A 20,463-nucleotide genomic window follows, 5' to 3' on the forward strand; every position below is an offset into this window, starting at 1 on the left:
TTTTTGCAAATAAAAAGTAACACAGCATCCACAACACATATAATAGTAATAATAATGGAATACCTATAGGGCTGTTACAATTCCATAGCATAATACTACGCAATCTCTCCCCAAAATTACTACCTAAATGGTTTTGCTTTTTCCAATGCACAAGGAATGCACATGCCTGACTAAATATAATCTGGTAATATAAAACATAATATGCTTGAAATGGAATAAATGTCTTTTTCCTGAAAATTTATCATAATGGCTCATTCAAATCAGCGAAGTTATATGTACATTAGCTCTTCTACCCCCAAGACATACTTTGGAACATACTTGTTTTTTTATGCAATGTTTCTAAAGTCTTTCAAAAGTCCTTTTGCTTCATTCTCCAAGAAGCTGTTGAAATGCAAAGTATTTTACAAAACAGTTGCCAATAATGTAAGGAAATATTGCTACTTCCTGCTATGTGATCTGAATTTTCATGCTTCTGAGGTGCCCAAAGTACCACCTCAAAGTCTCTGAAAATTGTATCTTGTAAGAAAATCATTCTCTCTCTCTCTCTCTCTCTATCTATCTATCTATCTATCTATATATATACATAATATTTTCAAAATATATTTTGCACATATATAATGTAAACATATTTGCAAATGGATGTATAAATGGGATGAAACTGACTCATCAATTAGCACATGCAAAACTGGCACAGATAGAAATACTCTGGTTTGTCCATATCCATCCAAGGCAAGTATCTAATGGCATTTCCAGGCCATTTTTTTTAGTCCAGTGGCACTCTAGACTCACAGGTTCAATTGAAACTTTTTCAGATCTCATATTGATTTCAGAATTCATACGTCTACTTTTAGATTGGGGAAATTAATGGGTGTAGAAAATCAGTGCAAGTGGCACAATTAAAAATGTGTTATTTTCTATGCAAAACTCAATGCAAATTTTCTGTCATTTGAAAGGAATATTGTCCTCTGTTCCCAGAGGAGCAGGAAGCTGGAATCCAAACATTTTGCCCAAACAAAGCACAGAACAAAGCTTGTTTCTTCATGTTGTGCCAAAATCTTTTCCTGTGCTGTTATAAAGTAGAGAATTTCTTTTGGATCTACTCCAAAAATGCTTACAAAAGATCATTTTTAATAGTATAAAACATTGAAGGGGTGACTGACTATATTATCACCCTCTCCCAAATTCCAATGTCAGCAGAGCAGCATTAAGGTGGTTCCACTTACTCTGCATACAAAGCCCATCTGTGCAATTCTTAGACTGCAGAACAAGACCATCACAGTCCTTGCCACCATTCTTTGGGGCTGGTGATGTGCATTCCCTTCTCCGCCAGTGGGTACATTCAGTTCCACATGTAGACCATTTACTCCAAGCTGTCCACCTTCCATCCACTGTAACCAAAAGAAATAAATAAAGACAAAATGGTGAGTGGAAGGAAGGGGAGATTAATATAAAGATAAGATGTGAATTTTTTGTGTTTGAAGAATCGCAAACTATCCAAGAAATCAAATAACTTCCCCAGGGCTCAGTCTTTGCCCTAATGCTATTTCACACCTACACAAAACAGCTGGGAGGAGTTACCCAGAGTTTTCGGGTCGCAGATCACTGGTATGCTGGTGATACCCAGCTTTAATTCCAAGGCAACGGATGCCTAGCAGTTGTAATAGATTGGATCAGGTAAACAGACTGAATGTTAATTCAGAAAAGACAGAGGTATTCCTGATCAGTCAAAAGGCAGATTTGAAAATAGAGATGCAGCCTTTATTAAATGAGATTACCCCCTCCCCCCACCACTCAATATATATTTGCAATTTCAGGAAAGTTCTGTATTTAGTCCTGACCCCAGAAGCTCAAGTTTTAGTAGTGATCAAGCTAGTGTAGTTAAAGCTAGTGTGTCAACTGTACCTATTCCTGGGTACAGTTGGATATGGCCATGTAGAACATTTCTTGGTTACATCACCCTGTATGGATTGCTGTGATGTGCTCTATATGGGTCTGCCTTTGAAAAGTACTCAGTAATATCACTTGGCCCAAATAGCTGTGGTCCAATTGTTTACTGGGGCTGGCAACTCTACTGCCTGTCAGTCCATTTTTGGGCACAACTCAAAGTGCTGGTAATAATTTTTATTTATATCCCACCCCCTTTCCAAACAGGACACGGGGCATCTTACAAGAAGTAAAGACACAGTGCAAAACATAATTTACAAAATTAAAACATGATATATAAACAATATCAAAAACCTAACAAAAATAAAGCACAATACAAAAAGGCAAAATAAAACATAATACTTAACAACACTATTTTTTAAAAAACCTAACAGACTGATATAACTGACTGGTTATGACCTATAAAGCCCTATATGGATTTGAAAGACCATATTTCCCTTTATGAACCAATTATTAGATAATCTAGAGAGGCATATTTATCTCAACACCTTTTCAGGTGATGAGACACTTGATGGGAACAAAAAAGAAGGCTTCTGGGGGGCAAGTAAAACATTTCTTAACTGTTGGGCTGTTAATGATGTGTGGTGCTGTTTGGAAGGTTTTAAAGGGGGAGTTGTTCACATTTTAAAGTAGAATAGCTGATTTTAGAAACTAATTCTTTTAATTGTATATTTATACTTTTACTTTGTTTTTTTGTATTGTTATAACATGTGTTGCTTTTAGTTTGTTGTTGGCTACCTTGATTTCCATTATGAGGAGAAAGGCAGGATGAAGATGAGGATGATGATGATGATAATAATAATAATATCATCTGAGAGAATGATATTATGATATTATTCAAAAGAGAATGGATAGATAAAGAATTAGCTAGGAAAGAAAAGACTTCAGCAATACCAAAGGATGACACTTCTGGTCACATTAATTTATGGGCCACTTGCCTAGTTCAAAAAACAGACTGGGTTTTTGGAATGCAGTGCTGTGATGAAGCCTCAGGAGGAATTCTTGGCAGTTCTGTCTCCAAGGGACAGAAATCAAATTCCATGCTGAGAGTTGCCAGTCTACGTACAACTACAATGCCAACTATTAATACCCAGGAGACACCCTGGACTTCAATCCTGACATCACTGAATTCATTGAGGGAAGGATCAGGGGAAAGTTGTACCCTGCTGTCATTTTAAAGTGTTTCTCAACTTTAACAAATGCTTGCAGCATGCAGAACAATCAAGCAAACTGCAGGACCAACACCTTCATTAGAGCTTGCAGTGATAGTTCAACAAATTAGAGTTAATGTGAAATACATTGGCTTATATCCAATTGTTAGTTCCACCTAGAGTAGACTCACTGAATAAATAAAAACATTGTAGGATAAGCCTATTCCTGTTATTCTAATTGGAAGTAACGGTAGGATTCAGGCCATAATACAACATAACATTCATTTAAATTAAACCCAAATACACATTTTGGTTCAGTAAACACGAGAAGGAAATAGAAGTGGAAATTTCCATATTTTCTCTGAATAACCTGTGGCCCTCCAGGTGTGGGTCTCCAACTCTGGGTCCTTCCAGACAGGGCCCAAAATATGGGCCCTGTTCAACTTTTACCTGAGCCATCCAAATGACGCCTCAGGTAAAGGGGGATTAATTTGTGAGAAAGCAGGAAATCCCTGCTTTGTCCCGAATTATTTATATACCCCATTAGACCCAGCCTTTCTGAAAGGCCCGGGTCTAATGGGGTATGGGCCCGAGTCTGTCCCCACAGCCCAATCTCACTACTTTGGGTTCCGTGAGCCCAGAGAAGTGAACAGGACACCCACCCCCTCCCCTACCCCCAAAAGCCCTTAAAATAAGAAGAAACTTACAGGGTATCTAGTGCCCAGTAAGTTTCTTCTTAAATTTTAAGGACTTTGGGGGGGGGGGCATGCCAGAGCTGGCATGGGGACATCAGCCAGGAAAGCCTGATTGTTTTGGGCAGGGTGTGGGGACTTAAACCTACTTCAGAGCAGGTTTCTTTAATCTGCCCCAAAGTGGGTTTAAGCCTTGTTTGGAAGCGCCCTCCAAGAATCCCTAGCCAGCTTGTCCAAGGCTGAAGAATTCTGGGAGTTGAAGTCTAAAACATTTGGAGGGCCAAGGTTGTGCAGGCCTGCTATACTGTGTTGGGAAAATACTCCATATATTAGCTTAGTAGACAGCCACTCCACCATAACGGAGAACCCAAAGCCATATTTAAAGTTTCAAGATCCTTCTTAAGCCTTCACTATTTCATCAGGAGAGTAAAAAAAAAATGTAGCACTCTATTCCATGCATTCAAAGGCTTTTATATCATGTAACACATCTAAAATATCACCTTCCTATGTTGTGCATGCCCTCAAGTTATTTTTGAGTTATGGCAACCTTAAGCCAAACTTATCATGGGGATTTGTTCTTTTCCCTCTTCTGAGACTGTGAAAGTGTAGTTTGCCTAAGATAACCCAGTAAAGTTCCACTGTTGAATTGGGTTTCGAACACCAGTATCCAGAGTCATAGTCCAATGCTCAAAACACTATACCACAGCAAGGATGACCCTGTTAGGAACAACTCTATTAGGTGAATAGGTCAGTTGAATACCAGGTCAGTCCAAAATATAATCTCACTCAGCCATGACTTAATTGTGGATGAAAGGTCTGACTAAGAGAACTTGGACGAACATCTTTCTGTAATTCTGCTGTAATTCTGAATACCGACTCCCTTTCTATATAAGTCTTTTTTTGAGAGAGGAGAGCTGGGGGAAAGCTATTCAGCTCTAATTTTCTTCCTCCTTTGAACAGCTGGATGGTTTTTTAGCACCATCAACACTGTGAGGATGGTGAATGGGATATGAAATGAAAGAGATTAGGTGGTGAGGATCCCAAAATTGTTTGTTCTAGAACAGCTTTCCACGACTGAAGGCTTCCAGGTGTGAGAGACCAATGCTTCATAAGCCACCACTTGTGAGGAACCAGCAGTTATGATTTTTTCTAGTGCCAAAGACCAGTATTGCACTTGTGTCCATTGACTATAATTCTTTCAATCTGTCTGGAAACTATTCAGGGCCTACCAGTTGATAGCTCATGGGCCTCCATCCAAATGCTCCAGGCTATGTTTCTAACTTTACTAACCCTCGTTTTCCCAATTGAGCTTACTAATATGTATTTGGCTCTGTATGATTCTTTATATATAAATTCCATCTTATTTCCAGAGATTTCAACAGATCTGAGGCTTAAATCTCTTAAGCTTTGAGATGTTACGTAAATGCTCAGAATTACAGAGGATTGAGACAATGGGCAAGGTTTAGTGCCACAATAGGAATTAATTTTACTGCTATTTGTGTATTTATATAACACAAGGCATTTATTTGTCAGTGGAGAAGGGGGAGAGCAAAGAAAGAATTAATACTGAAAAAGGTTCATGCTTGAAGAACAAGACAGCAACCAAATGCAGGCAAATGGATCATCAAAATGTGTAATATACCTGGACATAAGGTGGTACATGCTATTTTCTGTAAATTTTGGCCTTCACAGAAGGCACCCCCATTGAGTGGAGCAGGGTTGGTACAGGTTCTTGTACGCTTCTGAGAGCCTTTTCCACAACGACTGTTGCAAACTGACCATTCAGTCCAAGTTGACCATCCTCCATTGACTGAGAAGTGAAAGAAACAAAGATACTTCATAAGAACAGTCAATTAAGCAAGCATTGGCATCTTACAGATATACCATATATACTCATGTATAAATTGACCTCAGGGCAGGTTTGGGGACCATATTATGGATTTTGATGGAATCTGTGGATAAGTTGAGAGTTATTCCATAGAGAGGGGAAGGCACGAATGCCACTGTCACCATTTTCCCACTGAAGCCATTCAAAAGGCCAGAAGCGATGCCACAGTAGAGAGTATTGTGAATCATTAGTTCTTGCTCTTGCTTTTTGCCACTCTACTCAGAGAAGGGGACAGTAACAGTAGTTACACTGATCCATGGATAAATCGATTCATGCTCTTAGGGTTGGTTTTAAAAAAATAAAAATAAAAAATGTCTAGAGTATATAGGGTCATGCTTTTATGGTTTCATGCACTGTGTTAAATTTTCCTGCTAGTCTCTTCAATAAAGCAAATTCAAACATCCAAATATTCCTGATGCTTAATCACTATACTTACCTGTATTCATGAACTGGTATTTTACTTAAGCTCTTCTCCACTGTATGCCATGCAATTTCCCCCTTGGTTTCCCACTGACAGTTAAACTATTCAGTTCAGTGTATATATTTCAGGCAGCTATCCTGCCGATCTTAAATTCTCTCAACAGAATGTTTATTTTTATTTCATTTGGTACATGCAACAGAGACAAGTAATTATGGATTCTAAAGAAATGAATACAGGGATACAAATGAGCAAAGAAGTAGCAAGACTTCAGCCTTCTGGATGTTATAGCCTACAACTTCCATCATTCCTTTAGCATAGTCAATGATAAAAGATTTGTAGGAAGCATCATCCAGAATATCTGGAGGTCCAAAGATTCACAATCCCTTACTTAGTTAAACTTTATTATCTTCGTTACCCTTAATTACAAATATTGTGCATCAAATTATGTAGCTTTCCCTTCTCTTTTATTATTACTTGCACTTGTTACTATTTGCTTCATGCATGGTTTGTAGCATGTATGAAGTAGGCTTGTCCACATTGCTCTGGAACATAAGGCATCTTTCCAGATTGCACAGATGGGGTACACCATTACTATGAGCAAGGCTATTTATTGTACTGATGGAAATTCATAAAACAAATAAGCAAATATTGTACTTGCCATGTGACAAAAGCCTACTGAGAACCCTGAAGGCTGGCCTGTCTTAGCCTATAGGCAGTCAACAGCAGAAATTAATGTGTTCACACATGGACAAAAGGAGCCTCCAGCTTCCTTTCTCTCAGTTGTTTATCTCACCGCATCTCTTTCCTTAGCAGTTAATTTTCCACCCGGCTTCCAACTCCTAAGGAGCCCTCAGATTTCTCAATTGCCAAGGTGCTCCCATATGGTGAGTATAATGTGCACTTCAGTTCTAATTTTATGCTGGATAAAAGCATCCAGGATGCTTATTCCTGCTGCCTGTTTTAAAGCCTTGGTAAGTGAAACAAAGTTTGAAGTCATGGGTAGGTTCCTGAGGGCTAGACACTCCACAGGAACAAGAAGAATAAGACAACATTGAACACGAGTATAATTTATTAAGCATCATAATTTATTCAGTGAATAATCATACATATTATTTTATTTTCATGTTCTATGTTCTATTATAAAGTCCCTTGCCAATGTTTTATTGAAACAGGTCTTGTTAAATATATAGTATTTTTGTGCAACTTAACAGATGAACTGTTGTGTCATTCTCTTTTGAAATTGTTGTCTTTTCTCATTTTCTTCTTAGAAACAGTATTCAATGAGCCTAAGATGGACTAAATGTATTACTTTTCCTTGATTTATTGACTTTTTAAATATAGTGCTAAATACACATTCGAAATTGGTGCAAGGAAGCTTGTACAAGTTTCTAACTCACCCCACATCCCTCACATTGGTTCAGCAATGGACAATGCATTTTCAGTACTTAGTCAAGCATTAAGAAAGGAATAGGGAAAAAGAGGGAGAAGAAGCTAAATTTACTCATGATCATGTATGCCTTGTTCTTTTGCTCTAAACTGCACAGTGCTTATTTATGGTATCATTATATCAAAAATACTGCCATGCTGTTACATGTCTCTGTTGCATCAGCTTTTCAACCAATTTCCTATAGAAAATGGAATTGAAATCCTCATTATTATATCGCTGAAGCAATTGCTTACATTTAAACAAACTGATGCCCTGGTTTTGAAAGGGAGGTGAAAGCCCCATCAGTCGATAATTAAACTAATGACAATAAAATACAGTACCTCTAAAACATCGCCTATTCTTTTATAAAAGCAAGACCTTATTCTCACAATACTTTTATTTTTACCTTAACAGACAATAAAAGACAGCTTACGCACTGTTCTAGCCACATATAACACAAGGAGACTTGTCTATGTTGGATTGAAGCTCCAAACAGGAAACATTAATACATATAGATGGTTGATAAATGGACCCAAAAGACTATATGAAGATTTTAAAACTAGTGGCACTTGCCAACGAAAATAATATTGTTGAATAGAGAGAGAAGTTGTAAACACACATAAATAGGTTTATGGCTCTTTGCTTTAGGGAAGAAAAGAATATCCAAGACTACTCGATGAATAATTAAAAATACATATTTCTTGAGTCTCTGACAAGAAAAATCATTGATTGATAAGAATCTTTGCAGTTTAGGTCTTGTTTTCTACAAGGTTATACATTTCTGTGTGCAGGAAACAGTACATCCTACAAAGAAATGCTTTTCTCTGCATAAAATAAGGCCCCAACAGCAAAATCTTCTACAAAATTAATTGGTGCAGAAATATTATTTTCAGTCCTAGAGAGAAAATGCTGGAAAAAGCCCATGTCTATCTTGAGCACAATATGTTCCCAATAGCAATCTGAAAACTATGAAGTTTTGAAGACTTTCTCACTGAAAAAAAACTTGCTAAAATTACTAGTGTCTTCTTTTGAGAATGAAATTACTTTGCTAGAGGACTAAATGATGGATATATAGATTTTAAACGGCATTCACACAACAAGTGCATATTCATCTTGTATGGTCCTGGAGAAAAATGACAGTCTGGATGGTGAAATTGCATATAGGACATTTGGCAGATATTTCATGTGGCAGTTTAATGAACATGAGGCTGAACTATTTTTCTTACCATATACAATGACAGCAGCTGTTGTACTTTTCCTCTTTGCCACAATGTTTTTGGCAACACAAGTATAATTGGCTGTGTCAGAGAGACGTGCCTGCTTTATAATCAAGTTGTGGTCTATAGTAATGTAAAAATTCCGGTCTTCTACAGGATCAATCACTTCTTCATTTTTCAGCCATTCAACCTGTTAAGAGTCACAAATAAAATTAGGAGTCATCACTAAAACAGACAAAGCATTTTTATTGCAGAAAGATGATGGTGGGAATCCATTAAGTCAAGTCTCAGTGGCCATGACTCCTGACTATGACAATTTATGAAGGAAACTCTATGGCACATGAAAACAGTGGGGTGTTTTAACGTGCGGACGCATCCTTTCTCACCCATTCATGTGTTATTTTCCATCCTTTACTGAGTTCAGATGTATCCTGAAAGCCAATCTAAGATTCCTATTGAGGAGTGAGGTATTTCTTTTGTGCTCTTTGAGATGACTATTTATTATTAGTATTTATTATCTGGGACATTTCTATACCGCCTTTCTCTGAAAATCCAAGGCATTTTATAGCAGCAATTCCACACAATATAAAAATAACCATCAAATAAAAGTCCATCAAATAAATATTTCAAGCATTACATTGCATTTCTGTCATATCAAGCAATTATTTTCATTTGATTCCCTCCTGAACCTGCTTCCTTTAGTCTGTTTGGAATTTCTGCTCCCTTATTCAGAAAACTGTTACAGCCTACAGCTGTAGGGCCCTTGGGATAAGGATATCTCATCCCTGCTGTTTATAAATCATCATGTATTTACATGCATTAAAATGATGAAATAAATACATTGGAGCCATTTGTGATGAGTATGCTAATGATGCAAAGGCTTAAAATGTAGTTTTGTATGCAAAGGTTTTTTCTCATTCATATATTACACACAAAACATGTTGTAAAAATATGTATAGAAGCAAAAAAATATGTGTGTGAGAGAGACCCTTCAGTATATTTATATTGATCTTACAATCTGTGCATTTACAGGAAATGTATAGCTTCATGTATTATTCACTTATTTCATTTTAAAACAGTTTATAGAGAAACAGAGGGAAACAGTTAAAGATCTAAATATGTACTTTCTAGCCACACAATCCTCCATTCATTTCTCCTTTAAAAGAAGCACCTCATTCTCCCAGAGATGCCTGAGGTAAGTTAGTCTAACGTAACTTGGCTGAACATTGAGTAGCTTATTTGCTTTTTAACTAAGCATGCTTTTGGAGGCCCAAGAGTGATCAAAGCAATGCCTTCATGTCACTGATGTTAGAATGAATGCCCCACAAAATATTCCCTGCACCCAGTCAGTTCCCACTACTAAGAAAGACCTGGTTTGTCCTGACAAAGATCCCTGTTAACTCTAAACCATTTGAACATCTGCCCAAGGGCACTGGAAGCCAACAAACTTTGGTTGATATTATTTCAGTCTTATAGAAGTGACTCTGATCAGTCATCCGAGCAATTGGGCTCTTCCTGTTTTGGTTAGAATAAAACTTGGTTCATTTTTAGTAGACACAGAAAAGTAGCCATTTCTAAATGACAGGAGTGTTCCCATTCTGGCCAGTTGTTCCATTTTAGCATGTAAAATATTTTGTGAGAAATATGTAAATTTTTTTATACTCGGTCAGATCCATGCTATCTTATCTTTCAGTATCTTATCACTTGATTAGCTTTAGCTAACTATGTCACTTATCTTCAGCAGATGCTATTGTGCTATTGAGAGAGTGTGGGGTTGTACCAAAAGTTCTGTTTGTGATTGTCTCTTTGACATGTGCAATCACTAACAAAGGAATATTCATTCATGAACCAACCCTTGGATTTCTCTAGCTCTTGTGTTAAGGCAATCAATAATGAAAGGTCAGGCACAGAGCTGGCTTCTATGCTGATATTTGGTTGCACCTATTTAGTACATGTCAGGAACATATTGCCATGCATTCATCACCCTAATCCTTTCCTGTTGCTGGTAGTGCAAACAACACACAATCTGTACTGTTTTTATAGTGGAAGCAACAGTCAAAGATATTGTTCTTTCAGTAATGATTTGTTTTCCCTTTGCCTTGCTTCCCTGCACAACAGTCAAGCTTATAACAAAACCCCAGATAAGTTTCAACTGGACTAACTAAAAAATTTCTTTAAAACCAGTGCAAGTTTTTGAGATATCCAGAGATTTTTATTAGGAAAACTGTCAGAGAAGAAGACACAAAAAGAATGGAGAAGTCTGTAATTTTATGCACCCTCTTTCTAAACACAAAATAATAATAATAGTAAGGGTCAAGTTTTATTTGCCAGTGAAAAGGAGTGCCACATTAATGCAGGGTAGGAAAAGTGGCAGGAGAATGCATATGACATTTTATGATAACTACCAGCAACAGATGTTCTTCTGCTGCAATTCCAGTTTGTGGCTGAATAGGTATACAATAAATGTCAGGGTTCAGTATGTTGGGAAGCACAGTTAATGACTTCTTTTCATTTCCACCAATTAGTGGTCTGGACATTGTCTTTTTCCAAAAGCACAGAAACTTTTAATTTAACTGACACAGGCACAGAGAACCATGACAATGTGTCGTCGAAGGCTTTCATGGCCGGGATCACAGGGTTGTTGTATGTCTTTCGGGCTGTGTGGCCATGTTCCAGAAGCATTCTCTCCTGACGTTTCGCCCACATCTATGGCAGGCATCCTCAGAGGTTGTGAGGTATGGAGAAAACTAAGCAAAGAGGTTAATATATATCTGTGGAAAGTCTAGGGTGAGAGAGGTCAGTATGAATGTAGTGTAGTTAATCACTTAAATTAGCATTGAAAAGCTTATCTGCTGTCTTCTTCCTGCCTCTGGGGCATCCTTTGTTTAGAGTCGTTAACTGCCCTTGGTTGATTCATGTCTGGAAACCCTCTGTTTTCAGAGTATTGCTTTTTATTTACTGTTCTGATTTTTGAGTTTTGTAATACTGGTAGCCAGATTTTGTTCATTTTCATGGTTTCTTCCTTTCTGTTGAAGTTGTCCACATGCTTGTGGATTTCAATGGCTTCTCTGTGTAGTCTGACATGATAGTTGTTAGAATGGTCCAGCATTTTTGTGTTCTCAAATAGTATTCTGTGTCCAGGCTGGTTCATCAAATGCTCTGCTATGGCTGATTTCTCTGGTTGAATTAGTCTGCAGTGCCTTTCATGTTCTTTGACTCTTGTTTGGGCGCTGCGTTTGGTGGTCCCTATGTAGACTTGTCCACAGCTGCATGGTATCCGGTAGACTCCTGCAGAAGAGAGAGGATCCCTCTTGTCCTTCGCTGACCGTAGCATTTGTTGGATTTTCTTCGTGGGTCTGTAGATAGTTTGTAGGTTGTGCTTCCCGCATAGGGAAGCTGATGAAGAAGCACCAGAGAAACTGATTTCAACCAGAGAAATCAGCCATAGCAGAGCATTTGATGAACCAGCCTGGACACAGAATACTATTTGAGAACACAAAAATGCTGGACCATTCTAACAACTATCATGTCAGACTACACAGAGAAGCCATTGAAATCCACAAGCATGTGGACAACTTCAACAGAAAGGAAGAAACCATGAAAATGAACAAAATCTGGCTACCAGTATTACAAAACTCAAAAATCAGAACAGTAAATAAAAAGCAATACTCTGAAAACAGAGGGTTTCCAGACATGAATCAACCAAGGGCAGTTAACGACTCTAAACAAAGGATGCCCCAGAGGCAGGAAGAAGACAGCAGATAAGCTTTTCAATGCTAATTTAAGTGATTAACTACACTACATTCATACTGACCTCTCTCACCCTAGACTTTCCACAGATATATATTAACCTCTTTGCTTAGTTTTCTCCATACCTCACAACCTCTGAGGATGCCTGCCATAGAAGTGGGCGAAACGTCAGGAGAGAATGCTTCTGGAACATGGCCACACAGCCCGAAAGACATACAACAACCCTGAGAACCATGACAGTTTGTATAGCAGCATAGATAGAGATTAAATTTAGGTAGTACACAATATATTATTAATATCATTTTAAAATTATTATTAAAACCATTTGCATCTGATTGTAAGTACCAGCTAGCACTTGATCTAAATGACACCCTTACTGTGTTGCACCCTTTTCTCTTGGAATGTCTTGAAAATAGATCCTATATAAGACATATATTTCTAACCACTAGTAAACTTGGGCCCTGAGTGAGGAGACAGGTGTGAGATCTATTAGAATTGTGTGCGGAATTTGTTCCTTCGTTTCCTTCATGCTATTGTTTTGTTTTGACTGTTTGTCTATATAAAACAAATAACGTTTTCTTAGGAAACGAGAGGTGAGATGAAAATGAAAGCTACACAGTCATCATGCATGCTTTCGTTTTCCTTTCATTTCGGCCCTTAACAATAAGCAGTTACTAACAGACGGCTGCTTTCCCATTACAGCTGATGTGTACCAATGGGTGTTAATAATAATATTAATATAAAATAATGATAGTTATTCTGGGACCCTAAGCTGAGTCTGGGAGAGGAGTGCCTCCCTATGACAGCTAATATATGCCAATGGGTGCTAATAATATTATTAATAACAATAGTACTCTGGGGAAGACCCAAATATTTTAAAAGTTGGTGAGCTAAAAGGGATTGAAATGCCCTCTGTGTGTAGTGATTTTCATCCCATAGCCCAAAAACCAAGGGGGAGGGGTGAGCCTCGGGAAGCCCTCCCATTGCTGCCAATGGGATGAAATTTTGTGTTTTTTGTTAGCCAGATGAAAACTTGTGTCGTATAGGTGTCCCATTTTCGTTAGCGGGAACCAAATGCAAAAATGAGATGACATGAATAAAACTACACAAAACAAACAGCAATTCCATACAAAAGCACAACACTCATATGTATTAAATGTATTAAACTTATTAAATAAAGAAATTAGTTGTTAAGAAAAATCTTAGCTCGCTCCATTAATTGGCTCTAGCAACAAATTATAAAGACTAAAAAATTATTTGCATACATCACTTGCTGCAGAGATAATACCAAAGTGAACGCCATACTCCTGGGAGATTAGCATCAACACTAAATACAACAAAGTACATTGTGAAACACTAAGTCTACAAGAAGCACAGTGTGACATTTATTAATTCAGACAACATATAAGAAGCCAATTGTGAAGAAGATTTTGGTGTACATCACAGAGCACAGAACAAATTAAGGACTTGGAAAAAGTATAATTTGCTCTTATTGCTGGCTGAAACAACTATCTCTCCCTCCCTCTTCTTTATCAAACCACTAAAACAACCTGCTACATTAGATTGGATACTGCAGCAGCTGAGAAAATCTTAATATGAATATCCTGAGATAGAAAATTATCATACCCCCCTGAGTTTAAACTGGCTGGAGAGGAAAAAGCAAAAGAGATTATAGAGGTAAGGATACTAGAGCTTGGACAGAAAAGAAATGGAAAAAGCAAGTAACTTTATGCAACCATATAAATTCATGACGACAGTGCAAAACTGTTTTGGTACAGAAACCTGCATAATCCACAGAAATACACTGCTTTCTGCACAGAAATATGGGTTTTGCAGAATTATTTTTTTCATACTAAACTCAACTTCAAAAAATAAAATAGAAATGTACAGAAACTCCATTTTCTCATACAGTAGGGAGACCAACCTTTGAAATTTTGAATTAAAAAGTGCATATTTTATTTCTACAAGTACCTACATATCTCTTAGGTGAACCTCATTGATAAAACAGCTGTTTTTCCCTTTTTCTGTAAAGTCAACATCTTGCAATATCTTTAGAGCAGTGCTGCTAATAATGTCTTCCAAAATGAAGCATCCACTTCCAGAGAATGAAAATCCAAACCATTTGCCAATGTTTTATGTGTGTAATTTATCACAAAAGACAGGATATTGCATTTTAAGCTCCTTGGGGCTTTGACCCAAACCGCTGGATCTACTTGCAGAGCCTTTTAAAAATGAATCAGTTATAATGCCATTGGTAATAGTAATATAAGGTGCACAAGAAATGCTCCAGACAGAAAATGTACATTGCAATTATCTCAGGAGTATGAAAAGCTAGTCACAATAAAAACAGTTTCATTTTAAAAAATAAAAAACCCTACAATGTCAACATTTTAGGACTCCTATAAATACTAGATTTCTAGGTTTTGTGCTCTCTTGTATTAACCACCCTTATGCCATGGTCAAATTGTGGAATAGAAAAATACTCAGGAATTCATTTATTTATTAGTAGTTTTCTCTAATCTTTCTTTTGAAACATGCATGGCTCTCTCCAGTTTCTCTGTTCAACCATCCTATGATGTAGGTTGGTTTGATATACAAGATCACCTTTCCTGTAGTAATTGATTCTTATACAATCTAAGATTTGGAAGGAACCATAAAGACAATTCTAATCCAACCCTTACCATGTAGGAATACAAGAACGAAGCACTCCTAAAAGCTGTCAATCCAATGTCTGTTTATTTATTTCTGAGCACAGTAATAACAAGTTACATGTCCGGTAGTCATCTGAAAAGGTTTACTTTTTGAGTAGCAAGAGATATTTTAATAGTTTGCCCTCCATGTCTACAGATTATGTATCAATGAATTCAACCACCCATGACTTGAAAATATCTATTTTTAAAATTCCTAAATAACCCAAAATGTTAATCTTGTCATTTTTAAATAAGGGGCACAATTTTCTCCACCTTTGTAAGTAATAGAACTTGATCATCCATTGATTTTGGTATCATGGAGGATCCTGAAACAAATCTTGGAACAAATGAAGGACCTACTTTAATGTCAAGAGCAAGGGTTAATTTATGTTATTTGGTGCAAATAAGAATGCTTTTTATCTATTTTATCTACAGCAATGGTTCTCAACCTGGGGTCCCCAGATGTTTTTGGCCTTCAACTCCTAGAAATCCTAACAGCTGGTAAACTGGGTGGGATTTCCAGGAGTTGTAGGCCAAAAACATCTGGGGACCCCAGGTTGAGAACCACGGATCTACATGTATACTTTCAGAGGCTTTCTTATTTTGGCATGTTTTATGCATTTTTTCTTATTAATACTGAAATAGTTTTCTCAAAAATAAGACAAATAATAAGGAACACTTTTTGATAAAACAATAAGTTTACCATTCAAATACTATGAATAACAGAAACTCTCTGAAATCTACTTTAAAGACACAGCTAGAAATATCTTCTCGATATTTTTGTCTTTTGCTTCCCTAGTTGAGAGAACTGGGAGGGAAGCAGAGAGGGGCCAAACTCTATTTTTGTCACTGACACCTCCATGTCCTCTTCCCCTAATTCCCAATAGGGAGGTAAGAGGCACGTTGGAAGAAAACATCATCAACAGAAAGTTCAAAGTTGAAAGGCAAGGGCGAACAGATACCTTCACCCAGCTTCATGGAGTGCTATGGTACCTAGGCCTGCTTCTCAGTCTGTTCGGGCTTAAAGTTGCAAGTGTCTTCTTGCATACCTAAAATGGTAATATTAAAAACATGGGATCCAATCTAAACTGGAAATGTAATTACTAAGTGTGTCAAATCTGGCCACAATGTGTATTGAAATACTTACTCTAAAGTGAGAGAGGAGGGAAATAACTCTACCTTGTGATGTGTGCTATGTGGCCCTAGCACTTAGGTTAGACATGGCTACTTTTGATATGATAAAGGTAAAGGTTTTCCCCTGACATTAAGTCTAGTCGTGTCCGACTCTGGGGGTTGGTGCTCATCTCCATTTCTAAGCCGAAGAGCCAGCGTTGTCTGTAGACATCTCCAAGGTCATGTGGTCAGCATGACTGCATGGAGCACCGTTATCTTCCCGCCGGAGCGGTACCTATTGATCTATTCACATTTGCATGTTTTCAAACTGCTAGGTTGGCAGAAGCTGGGGCAAACAGTGGGAGCTCACCCTGCTCCCCGGATACGAACTACCGACCTTTTGGTCAGCAAGTTCAGCAGCTCAGTAGTTTAACCCATTGTTCTATTATGTTCAGCATTTTCTACACACTTTGCCAATTAAATAAGTTTTAGGTCTGGCTTTACTGTGGTTTATCATGCTGTGGTGCTTTGATGCAAAACAAATCGATGCTTGGCTTCCTGCATTTAATGTTCATTTGATCACTTAGATCAGGGCTTCTTCAACTTTTTCTACTTGCAAACCCTTTTTGCCCATAATTTTTTACATGACTCCAGATATACAGATACAGAAAAAAGGTATAATATCAAACATTGACTGATATTAAGTTAGCATTTGCAAGATTTGCTAAACAGGCTGATTTCCCTTTTTGTGGATTATAGCTGAAGTATTTTCTGCAGAGTCCACTGTAAGTACTGCATGTTGCGGCTTGTGGCTTATAGATTTGTGTAAATGGATGGCATTCAAAAACCTCGAACTGTTGCCACATTTTTTGTGGGGTAACCCCTTTTGGAGTCAGGACCCAGAGTTTACAAAGCAGTGGTTTAGGTAAATTACTTTTCTGCACTAAACTCTCCAGAATTTTCCAAGTAGTATGGGGATAACATGCTGGTTGAAAATTAAACTTCCAAGCTCTGGGAAAGTCAGTATTTGTTCAGCCCCTGTATCTGCAGTAACGAAATAAAATTACAATGCCTTTCTAGTGGTGTGGTAGCAAAGGTAGCCAATACCCATATATGCTAAGAGTTTAGTTTCATAGTAATCTATCTTTTTTTCCCCCAATTATCCATACAAAGGATCTATCCACACTGGTACCATAAATTAGAGTGCCATGTTATTTTTTATGTTATCCATAGTATTTATAAAATACTTGCTATAACAAATTTCCCAGAAATTTATATTAAACTGCACCTCTACTGCAAAGTAAAAATAATATAATTTATAAATCTACAATAGTATAAATACATTTCAACAACAACATAGGCAAAAGCAGAATAAAACAAATTCCACATAATAGAAATATCATTTTCAACCAATCAAAATGCAGAAGTCACTTTATTCTGGCTCTTGAAGCTCAACTGGCTTCTCATCTGGCCAAAGATGTTAAAAATCATACAGGAGAAGAGAAGAGAAGAGATGGGCTGGGAGTCACATGTCTACATTTGGTATCAGATGTTGTCTCCACTTTGGTTCATTTGGTCACTTTTGGCCAAGTGAGGTCTAATAAAAAGGACATTAAAATTAAGCTCAATGAGCATCAGCAAAGTAACCCCTCTTGGGTTCAGGATAGCCTTTGTTTTTTGCCAGGCCAAAAGCCCCCTTTCTTAGGGAGACAACACTGAATTTCTCAAGAAGTCTCTATACTGCCACACCTATTTAAGTAAATTATAGTCCCAATAAAAGTGTTTTACCTCTGCTGGAGGTAAAAACTTCAAAGTTAGGTCCTAGTAAAATGTTCCATTAAAGGGCATATATACAACCTGCATTTAAGACTTAACACATTCCCCAGCTCTTTATAGGGGACCTCATTTCAGAGGGTGGGTCCCACTATTTAGGAGCTGATGCCACAAATGCATAGGTCATTTACCTGGCCCCCGCCCTCAGTTTTATAATACATTTTTATATCAGTTTTAATAATATAATATATTGTATATACATATAATATTGATAAAAATATTATAATGTTATACAATATAATACTAATAATAATACCATACAATAATATTAATTATATGTTATATATTACATATAGTATTACAGTATAGTGGTATAGTTCAATATAGTAATGTATAATGCTAATATTTTGCTATGCTAATAATATAATATATTGTATGTACATATAGCTGCTCTGAGTCCCCTTCGGGGTGAGAAGGGTGGGATATAAATGTAGTAAATAAATGTAGTAAGCAAATAAATAATTAATTTTAGACTTGGGCTCACCCAAATTCTGAAATGACTTGAAGGCACACAACAACAACAAACAACAATCCTAATTCACTTGACTTATCTCATTGGCCAGTAGCAGGCCCACACTTTCCATTGAAATCTTGATAGGTTTATGTTGGTTAAGATTGTTTTCATTTTTAAATATTGTATTGTTCTTTCGTTGTTGTTGTTGTTGTTGTTTTGCACTACAAATAAGACATGTGCAGTGTGCATAGGAATTTGTTTGTATTTTTTTTCAAATGATAATTTGGCCCCTCAACAGTCTGAAGGATTGTAGACTGGCCCTTTGCTTTAAAAGTTTGAGGACCCCTGGCATAGATCATGCAAAAATATTAAAACTGAACAACATTCTCACTGTAGTACAGACCTAAAAATCTCCCTGCATCATTCTTCCAATAAGGCATGTGAAGGGGGAAAATTGTTTGGTAAATCCTGCCATCTTCCTCTCCCTCTTATTCTTCTAATGCATTTGCAAATTGTTTTCAAAATTGTGCATTCATAATGAAGAAATGGATAATCCAACATGGCAGTAACTCAGAGTGCTTTGCAACTTGCTTTTTTTCTCCTCTCCAAGTTATTCTCTCTGGTGGGAGACAGATGTGTTGTCTCTAATTATTTGCTGATTGGCATCAGGAGATAGATTAACATAATTGGCACATTTGTTCTAATTAACAGAGGGAACCTGCCACATGCCACCCAACATGAAATGTGACACCAACCGCCAACCGCAAGAGAGGAAAGCCCACAGTTGTCAGGAGGCCATTCTCTTACAGTCCTAATTCGATTCTTCTTTCTTTGAGGGTGTTGTAAGCAACACTTTAATGTTAAAATAATTCATCACATCTACAAACAGGAGAATATAGAACCAATCTTTGTTGTTTCTGCTTTAATATGGTCTTGAATTAGTGCTACAGTGTTTGGCAAACTAATAAATTAGATTAATCAACTCAAAAGGCCCCTCAAATTATTAGATAGCATATTTATATAATTGTGAACTTTTTGTTTTAAAAAAGTGCAAGGACCCAACGAATACATAAATAGCAGTACTGACTTACTGAAAGTGCTCTGCTCATTCAGAAAATGCTTTTAAACAAATTAGGTCTGCTTTTACCCATGGGTATCTCATAAAACACATAAGAATCCTATTTTAATTGCTTTGCTTTTCACATTTATTTGATGCTCGAGGTGCTGTGGGATATATTTTAGAGGACAGAACTAGCAAAACTACCTGTGAGTATTCCTTTCCTTTAAAAAAAACCCTATGAAATTCATGGTGGCTTGAAAGCACATAAAACACATGTGGTTTTCCCCACCAAGAATAGCTACAGATTGATTTATAGCATTTCAGTTAATAATGCAACATCACAGTCAAGGGGTAGCTGAACAACTTGCACAGGACTTTTTATACCAAGTGGCTTATTTCAGCAGGAGGTTTCATAAATACCAGTCTACTTTTAGCCTCCATTGAAGAAGTAGATTGATAACCATCAAAACTCATGCCTAAATAAACCAGTTATTCATAAGGTGCAATTGAATTCCTTGATTCTAATCCCTCTTCCATTTTACATATACAGTGTCCCCTCACTTATTGTTGTGAATGAGTCTTCTGAGGCTGTGAGTGATAATGGTAGGATCAGGAGGGGAAGGAAGAATCCTTGCGAGGAGGGCTTGCTGGAAGATTTACATAGGAAGAGTGTCAGGGAGATAGATGAGGAATCCTCAAATGAGGATTCATTTGGGGAGTTGGAAGGGAATCCTGAGATGGAAATGACTGTTGAGGACCCGATGGTGGCGAAAGGGGTTGGCATTGACTAGGCATGGGATCCGGAGGATCTTGGGGAGGAAACT

The 20,463-nt window shown here is 37.3% G+C and overlaps 1 protein-coding gene across 6 annotated transcripts in view; it reads right to left on the reverse strand.

Moving 5' to 3' along the window:
* Positions 1–20,463, reverse strand: part of unc5c (unc-5 netrin receptor C) — a 369,639-nt gene that overhangs the window by 67,373 nt on the left and 281,803 nt on the right. For 4 of the 6 annotated variants that reach the window (XM_062982200.1, XM_003221174.4, XM_062982199.1 and 1 more), the window contains 3 exons: positions 8,749–8,929; positions 5,430–5,597; positions 1,224–1,388 (listed from right to left, as the gene is read on the reverse strand). In XM_062982200.1, the coding sequence (XP_062838270.1) occupies positions 1,224–1,388; positions 5,430–5,597; positions 8,749–8,929 (514 nt within the window). The remainder of the gene's footprint in view (positions 1–1,223; positions 1,389–5,429; positions 5,598–8,748; positions 8,930–20,463) is intronic. The other 2 variants (XM_062982202.1, XM_062982201.1) reach the window with 1 other exon arrangement.

Source organism: Anolis carolinensis, chromosome 5, assembly GCF_035594765.1.
Source record: "Anolis carolinensis isolate JA03-04 chromosome 5, rAnoCar3.1.pri, whole genome shotgun sequence".
NCBI lineage: Eukaryota > Metazoa > Chordata > Lepidosauria > Squamata > Dactyloidae > Anolis > Anolis carolinensis.